Raw genomic sequence first — 8,731 nt, 5'->3', positions numbered from 1 at the left:
TGCATCATGAGTAATGCACCGACCGGCTGCCATTTTAGAATTTTTAATTCATCTTTTCAACATGGGCGATTGGCAACAAGCAGCAACTGAGTGGCCCAGTAGCTCTTTGCAGATGCTCCATTTCCTTTTTATACTCTTAATGTTGCCATATTTTCGGGGCACGTGTGCTCCATGTTATGCTCTCAATTGTGCCACGTTTTTTCATCAGAATGGTGTTTAGCATAGTTTGTCATCATACAAAAGAGATTTGCTGAGTTTAACAGAGAAGCAATTAATCAAGCCATACACAGCATAATATATTTACCTTTATTATCACTCTTCTTCATAATCCACGATTCTAAAACACTTTTCTAATGTTTCACAGTTAAATAAAAGAAATATCTTAATACACAATCTCTAGGCTACTGATTTTGGTCTCAATAGTTTAACATTAATCTCTTAATAAAAATATATATTTTAACCACATGATCCAAGACAGGAATCTTTAACATTGAACTAAACACATTCATGTCCAATCATGCAATTCAGTGCTCAATAGTATCTAAATATATAAACGAGTACATGTAGTGTCTCATACTCTCTACAACCAAAAGCACCAACAACAGAAACGGTTATCAGTGTTTACAAACATGCAAAAAGTGTTTATAATCAGATCTACTTTTTGAACCCCCCTCCCCCACCAACAAACCCGGCCCGGGTGAACACAAGGTAACTTCACCATCAACACATAACTACAGACACAAACTGGGGTGTAGTCTTACCCTGATCGCTTTACCTGCTGACGCTTGTTATAAATGGAACATTTATTTAGTCTGTAGGACGATTGCTTTATCTAACGAGAAATGAATGTATCCATGGATCACACGGTTCCTCTCACAGGAACTGTACCGAAGCAGAGCATTTAATTGCGCTGCAGTGACCTCCAGTGGCCAAACGGGATAAAAGCAGGTAAAAAAAAGGTAATAGGCACCCCGAAGCGTCTCTATTCAGATTTAGAATTGCTTAAAGTTTGGATATTTATAATGTAAAAATACCAACGTGATCTCTAGCACCGGAATCTAAATTTAGTAAAGTAAACGTTTTAAAAACATGGTCTTACTTCAGGGGTTAACAATCGTACTTTTATACTAATTGTTTTTTTCATTGTTGTTGGTACCAAGAGGGACAATGTTTAAAGACAAGACAAGAAAACGAACCTCTTCCGAATATCTGCCTATAAAGCCTATTGTCCGGCACACAGACATGTGAAGGTCGTCCAGCTTGTGGTAGAGCGAAGGCTAATGAGGAACACCCGCGTGATGGCCGGGATGCATCATTGTCTCTGCCAGCAATCAACTAGACACATTCACCAAAAACCGCACGGTCCATTCCGGAGCAGCATCGGCCTTAGCTCACGTCTGCGGTCCCGTGGATGAAGAATCAGGATTCATCAAAACAAGAAGACCCTCTCTCAGCAGACCCAGCTTTCAAGGATAAAAGGTCTACCGTTTCAACATTTGTTTAGAAAGACTGCCTCAATTACGGCTTTTTTGTTTTAAGTCAAGTGTATGTTTTCTATTCTTTGGGAGCAGCTATTTAAAAATATGAGTGCCGCGAAGTGTGGCGCAGGCCCCTACTTGTTTCAAGACATTAAGTGAAACAGTACCGGCTGCATCTGCAAGCAGTTCAAGGTAAGGTGCTGGCACTCACTCACCGCTAAAAACCTGCTCTTCAGGGCAACAAATGGACATCAGGAAACGACTCCCCTTCATATTTGTGTAGGATTTAAAAAACGCTTATGTAACGAATACATCTTGTTTTACACACAGGCTTGAAGATTTATGGCGCGAGAGTGATTAAATTAGAAGGATCTTTTCTATCTGATAACCGTCCTATCTTGTGAGGAGCAATGTTTGTGGTAGAAATCACGAGTTCCTGTCTAGGGGTCCAAGCTAGGGTAGTACATAAACTAGGGGCCTTATTATGAATTTGGCAGTCCGCCTGAACCTGCCATGGCTGCGCTCCGCAGGAGGAATTCCAAAGCCATGGCGGATGGTGCTGCAGCAATGCCTGTCTAAGGCTCATAGGAGAACCTTAGACAGGTACCATCGCAGCATGTACCATGTGGTGCATTGCAAGCCACACCATGCAGGAACTGGGGTGCAAATTTACAGGAGAGCACATGTGGCCCCCTGCATGCACTCCCTGGAGAAGCAGGGGGCCCTGTGCCTCTCCGCCACTCTTTTTGGAAAAGGTGGTGAAAAGGCAACTCGTAATATGCTTGGCAGAGCTGCAGTGGGACCACCAGCATATTACTATGCCTGACAGCTAAGCTACCGCGAAGGGATCCTTGATCTCTGGCGGTCTCAGCGATCCTACTGCCACACTCATTATACGGCAGTCAGGCCTGCAGTGTGGCGGTGGTTGGACCGCCACCACGGGTTGTGGCGGTGGTTGGACCGCCACCACGGGTTCAAATAAGGCCCTAAGTGTGCACTTGTAGTGCTCATCCCATCTAGCCCGCTGGTTATGTTCCGTTGGTAGCAGAAGGATCGTATGAAACCAAAAGATTCCTGAAGGTCAGTCATCAACACCTGTGACATTGAGTCGGTGTCATAGAGGCTACGATCTCACCAAGTGTGGAACCACCCATACACGTCTGGCTTTAATCTGAAGTATGGGATTTCTACCGGATCTCCATTTAAATTAGCACAAGTATGACAGTGTTTTTCCTAATAATGACACCTGGAACTAGAATTCACAAACCTAGATCAGATACATGCAATGATTCCTGAATGCTGAATCGCAAACACATTGCAACTGCTCAATCAATTCATATATTGCTCTTTTTTTTTGCACTGAATTTGTAGTGTGAGGATTTATATAATTAGGTATTTATGATGACTTACAAAAATTGAGATGTACAGGTTAATTTGTTTGAGTGAACCAAACATTATTGCTAATTTATTATCAAATTGGATAAGAAAAAGGGGGGTTAGGAGTTTAAAAAATTTCCCCTATGCTTGTATGAATGAATAAATGAAAAAAGTACATTCTCAGTTTAAAATGGGAAATATATCAAATAATCTTTCAAAATATTATTCTCAAAATATTATTTCAGCAGGGATGCATTTATACATAAACTTGTTAGTGATAAATATATACTTTTACTGCCGAATAATAGAAAAAGTTTACGAATAAAATGTTTTGTACCAAAGTTAGATTTCAAAATGTGAAAGTTAATCATGTAAAATACCAAACAGGCATTTCTCCTCCCCTGTGATAGACTATGAGAATTGGACGAAGCTTATTGCAAATTGTCCTGTCGTATATATTCTGAACAGTGAACGAGGATAACCACGAACAGAAAAAAACAAATATTTTGCAGAATGACGATGATTTCACGTGTACTCTTTACCTATTGAAAATGCATATCACAAACTTTAGGTTTGCGCACAAAGTTTAGACAAGATATGTAAGTGCCCACGTAAACGTATAACCCTTTCTTATAAGAAAGACCAACAGCCTTCGTTGCGAACATCAGTGATGATGTACATGAGAACATGCTGCTTAGAACTGCAAAGAGTACTCTACAATAAAATCCTTCTTCATTTTGGGCAGTGCATTCATCGGTCAGACAATAAACCAATTTAATATAAAGTGGAACTTTTTACAGCATGACAAATTGTTAGTTTTGCTGTCTACGTTTCGCAGATCTCATCTTTTCAAATCGTGACTCCATTTCTTCAAGTACTCTGGGTGTGTAGCGCACGACTAGCTTCACCTTCCCTTGGGAAGCTTTGAGAAGTTCGACTGCTTTCTCGTGGTGCTCTCCTTCCACGCTCTGAAACAGAAAACAGGGAGTAATGCTGCGTGCACGGGAAGCAGGGCTCAAAGACCACAGTAGCTTCTGACAAGAGCAAGGTTAGCAATACATGTCTGGTAACAATGAAAAAATCTGTAGGGGCGTTACAGTCAAATCTTTGGGTCGTGCTCATCATATAAACATGAATATACGAATACATACATCCCAATGCACACACAAACTAGCCATTAAAACCCAAGGCATGAAGGGTTTCGTTTTTACGTACAGAAATAAGTTCATATGCAGAGTTCGCTGGAATGCCTACATACCAGCATGTTATGTATGGGGTTTACAAAGCTGCACAGATTTCCCCGAGCAAACGTCTTGTAATTCTTGTACAGCATGGCTACTGGTAGTTTTCACAGTATTCTGCATGTCAGTTTGCACACTAAAATCAGGACGTGTGCCGCTATTAAATTGTTTTGAAAAAATAAATATATCGCCAACAGCCATCCAGTTTCAAAGTCCAGTGGAAAAAGACTGAAAACCTCACAAGTACTTGAGGGGAAATATTGCGTGGTTGCAGTGAACACGAGGCATAAACTTATACTAACTAGTGGTCGGACAATAATGGGAAAGTCCACGAGATTTCACCTGTGTGATGAAAAGGCCTATGATGTAAATCCAGCACGATATCTCCGTGCAGGTTGGTGAAGAACAATTGTTACTTACCTGTAAACAGGTGGTTCTCCAGTATTGGTGTCTTTCATAGATTCACATGCTTGAATATTCCCCGTCGTCGAAGTGGGAGTCCCACAGTACATAAAGATAGCAATAATGCTAATATATATATATGTAATAACATAATACATAATAAAAATAGAGATAATACACACCGCAAAAACCTCTACAATGGTTCCTCCATAGGAATGCATTATAAAGAGAAAAACTCATTTGTAACATATCAGTGTCATTATGTTAGTCCAAACTGCAGCCAATCAGGCTCAAGCACCCTCTAGAACCTTCTTCTCAGAAGCTCCAGTCCTCAGATTTTCGTAGCACCCAAGTGAAGTAGAGTGCATGAGGAGAAGAGAGCCTCTGAGGGGAGGACGGGTGGGTCGCATGTGAATCTATGAAAGACACCAATACTGGAGAACCACCTGTTTACAGGTAAGTAACAATTGTTCTTCTCCAGTATTAGGGGTGTCTTTCATAGATTCACATGCTTGAATAGAATAGATAGCAGTAATCTCCTTAGAACTGGGATTGCTAAACACATTCTCCAAACTTGAAGACAAAAACATACAGCTTAAAAGCATATAGCAATCACAGAAAGAAAAGGAGGAGGGAACAGAGGCTCACCTTATTTAAAAAGATGACGAAGCGCTGCTTGCCCCACTGCGGTATCCGCTTCGTTGATGGCCTCCAAACAGTAATGTCTGGTAAAGGTGTGCCTGCTGGACCATGTCGCTGCCCGGCAAATCTGGTGTAGAGGCACCCCAGCAAACAAAGCGGTGGATGACGCCATCGCTCTCGTCGAATGTGCCTTCACTGAACACTGTAAAGGCTTGCCAGCTTGCTGGTGACAAAAGGATATGGCTGCTGAGAGCCATCTTGCAACTGTTTGTTTTGTCACTGAGTGTCCCCTCCGCATCCGTCCATATGCTACAAACAGTTGATCGGATTTACGGAAAGGGGTAGTTCTTGAAATGTAAAATATGAGGCAACGTTTGATGTCTAAAGAATGTAATCGTTGTTCTGCCGGAGATCTTGGATCCGGGAAAAAAAGTCTTTAAGAAGACAGGTTCGTTCAAATGGAAATCAGTAGGTACTTTCGGCAAAAAAGAAGGATTGGTACGAAGTGACAATCCATCTGGCTTAAATTGCAAATACGGAGGCTTGATCGTGAAAGCGCGAAGATCACTTACACGACGAGAAGATGTTAAGGCCAAAAGTAATGCAATCTTCCAGGTAAGGAACTTGATGTCTGCTCTGTGAATTGGCTCAAAAGGAGGCTTCATAAGCTGTGACAACACCACGTTGAGGTGCCATGCCGGAGGAGGGCGCCTAACAGGAGGAAACTTCCTGAAGAGACCTTTAAAGAACTGTCAGATTATTCTGGATGAACAGAGAGACGTTGAAAAATCGCGTCGAAAGCGTGAAATAGCTGCTAGAAAAACTCTCAAGGTGGCATGAGAGAGACCAGACTGAGCGAGGCTCAGAAAGAAAGGCAAAAGCTGCTCCGGAGTGGAATTGATTGGATGGATATCGGATGCAGCGCACCATTTTAGCTTGTACGTTTTGATGGTTGATGGAGCTCTAGCAGACGCTAGAATGTCTCTGCATTCTTGGGGCATATCTAAATTTGCAAATTCGATGTATTCAGGTTCCATGCCCATAATTGAAGCGTGGATGGGTCTGGATGGCAAATTTGACCTTCGTCCATCGTCAGGAGGTCTGGACGTGGATGCAGATGAATGGGTGTGCATTGGGATAACAGAAGCAGTTCTGAGAACCATGCCTGTCTGGGCCAACGAGGGGCAAATCAGTATTAAGTGGCAGGGTTGCCTGCGCATCTTCCACAACGTCCTCGGCACCAACAGGATCGGTGGAAATGCATAAGCAAATCCATCCAATCCATGAGGAGGGCATTTCCGCTGGACTCTGGGTGGGGATGCCAGCTTGCGAAGGATCGGCACTTCCGATTTACTAGGGTTGCAAAGAGGTCTATCATGGGACGACCCCAACAGCGGAAAACCAGGTCTAGAGTCGGCTGATGTATTTCCCACTCGTGAGTGGATGACGTGGACCTGCTCAACGAATCCGCAAGGATGTTGGATACCCCCGGCAGGTGGACTGCCGTTAAAGAAATTTGATGACGAAGAGCCCAGTCCCAAATCCTTTGAGCCAGTCGAGACAGTGGCTGAGATCTTGTGCCGCCCTGTTTGTTCATGTAGTGCATGCTGGTGGTGTTGTCTGTCTGAACCAGCACCGACTCCCCCTGCACCACGGGCAAGAATGATCTGAGCGCTAGGAAGATCGCCATCAACTCCAGCCGGTTGATATGCCAGGTTCGTTGTGTCGCCGTCCATTTGCCTTTGATGGAAAGGTCCTGGAGATGAGCGCCCCAACCCTCCATGGACGCATCTGTAGTCAACGTCAGATCCGGAGACTGGGCTAGAAACGAAGTTCCTTCGTCCAGATTGGATGGTTGTTCCCACCAAAGCAAACTTGTCTTCATGCGGGACGTTACCCTCACCAGGTCGTTGAAAGACCCCGACACCTGGCGCCATTGCAGGTCTAATTCTTCCTGTATAGGACGAGTGCGTAACCTGCAATTTGGGATCAGTCCGATACAGGACGATGCCATCCCCAGAAACGACTTTAACGTCCGCACAGAAACTGACTGCTTTGACCGGATGAGAGAGACCAGACGGACTATCTTTTGATGACGTTCGAGGGAGTAGAAGGCTTTTGACAGGTCCGTGTCTAGAATTGCTCCCAGGAAGTTTCTTCTTTGCAACGGTGCAAAATGTGACTTCTCCATATTGATGGTTAACCCCAGTGACTCGAACGTCTGCTGACGTAGACGTGTGTCGTGAGCCAGCTGTAGCGGAGATTGGGATTTTAGAAAACAATCGTCCAGATAAGGAAAGATCTGAACTCCCTGAAGACGCAGATGAGCCATGACCGGAGCCAAAACTTTCGTGAAGACACGAGGTGCTGATCGTAGGCCAAAAGGTAGCACCTTGAACTGATAGTGTGTGTGACCCACCTTGAACCTCAAGAACTGGTGATGCCGATGGAGGATTGGCACATGAAAATAGGCGTCTTGCAGGTCTATTGTTGTTAGAAAAACTCCGCTGGAGAGAAGTCGCAAGACTTCCGATAGCGTCAGCATGCGGAAAGATTGTTGTTTTAGGAACAAATTGAGAGCTCTCAAATCCAGAATGGGCCGCCACTCTCCCGTCTTCTTGAGAATGAGGAAAAACCGTGAGTAGAAACCTTTCCCTCGCTGAGATACAGGAACCACTTCGACTGCACCCTTTTCTACCAGAAGACGAACTTGATGTTGTAGTTCCTCGAGATGGGGAGGTGGCGGGCCTGATGGTGGAGAATTTGAAGGAATCTCTGTGAACTCCAAGGCATGACCCCTGTGTACAATGTCTAAAACCCATTGGTCCGATGTTATCATGGACCACTGGGAATAAAACTGCGAGATTCGCCCTCCAACTCTCTGCGGAACTTGAAAGTCATTAACGTTTGTTGTTGGAGCCCCTATAGTTAGATTTTCCTCTATAGGGCCTTGACTGCTGCTGACGATTTGACTGCTGGTTGGAGTAACACTGGTTTCCTTGATTGTACTGGCGGTACTGGGACTGCCCTCCTCGAAAAGTGCTTGAAGAAGTGCCTCGTCCACGTGCACCACGAAAAGGCTGCTTTTTGAATTGCAAGGATCCAAGCGACTTCGCCGTATCGGTATCTTTCTTTATCGATTCTAGTGCCTCATCGATGTGAGAGCCGAAGAGAGACTCACCGTCATACGGCATGTCGAGTATCTTTGACTGGACCTCCTGCCGAAACGACGTGGATTTTAGCCAACCCTGACGTCGGAGAGCTGCAGCACTGGCAAGGATACGAAAACCAGTACCCGCAACGTCCACAGCACAGTCGAACATCTCTTCTGAGGCCCTCCTGCCATCTTGAAGGATCTGGTGAGCTTCAGCTCTGGATGTCTCCGGAATCAACGAGACTAGCGCAGAAATGTCTGACCACATTTGTCGGTCGAAACGACCTAAAATGGCCAATGCATTCGCGGCACGGACTGATGTAGACGCCATGGATGAAAACTTCTTCCCAATCGCATCCAAACGTCGACCCTCTCTATCAGGTGGAGCAGTGATAGGTGTTGCAGGGTTACGTGCTCGCCGTTGCGCTGCTTGGGTC

The 8,731-nt window shown here is 44.5% G+C and overlaps 1 protein-coding gene across 1 annotated transcript in view; it reads right to left on the bottom strand.

Annotated features, from left to right (window-relative positions):
• Window positions 1-292: 292 nt before the first annotated feature.
• The window catches only part of LIN7C (lin-7 cell polarity scaffold C), a 189,897-nt gene continuing 181,458 nt past the window's right edge, over window positions 293-8,731 (bottom strand). The window contains exon 5 of the mRNA XM_078684205.1: window positions 293-3,823. Within this exon, the coding sequence (XP_078540331.1) occupies window positions 3,668-3,823 (156 nt within the window). The 3' untranslated portion in view covers window positions 293-3,667. The remainder of the gene's footprint in view (window positions 3,824-8,731) is intronic.

Source organism: Lissotriton helveticus, chromosome 3_2 (genome assembly GCF_964261635.1).
Source record: "Lissotriton helveticus chromosome 3_2, aLisHel1.1, whole genome shotgun sequence".
NCBI classification, from domain to species: Eukaryota; Metazoa; Chordata; class Amphibia; order Caudata; family Salamandridae; genus Lissotriton; species Lissotriton helveticus.
The sequence above is the reverse complement of the archived record's forward strand: the minus strand, read 5'-3'. Positions and strand labels throughout refer to the sequence as shown.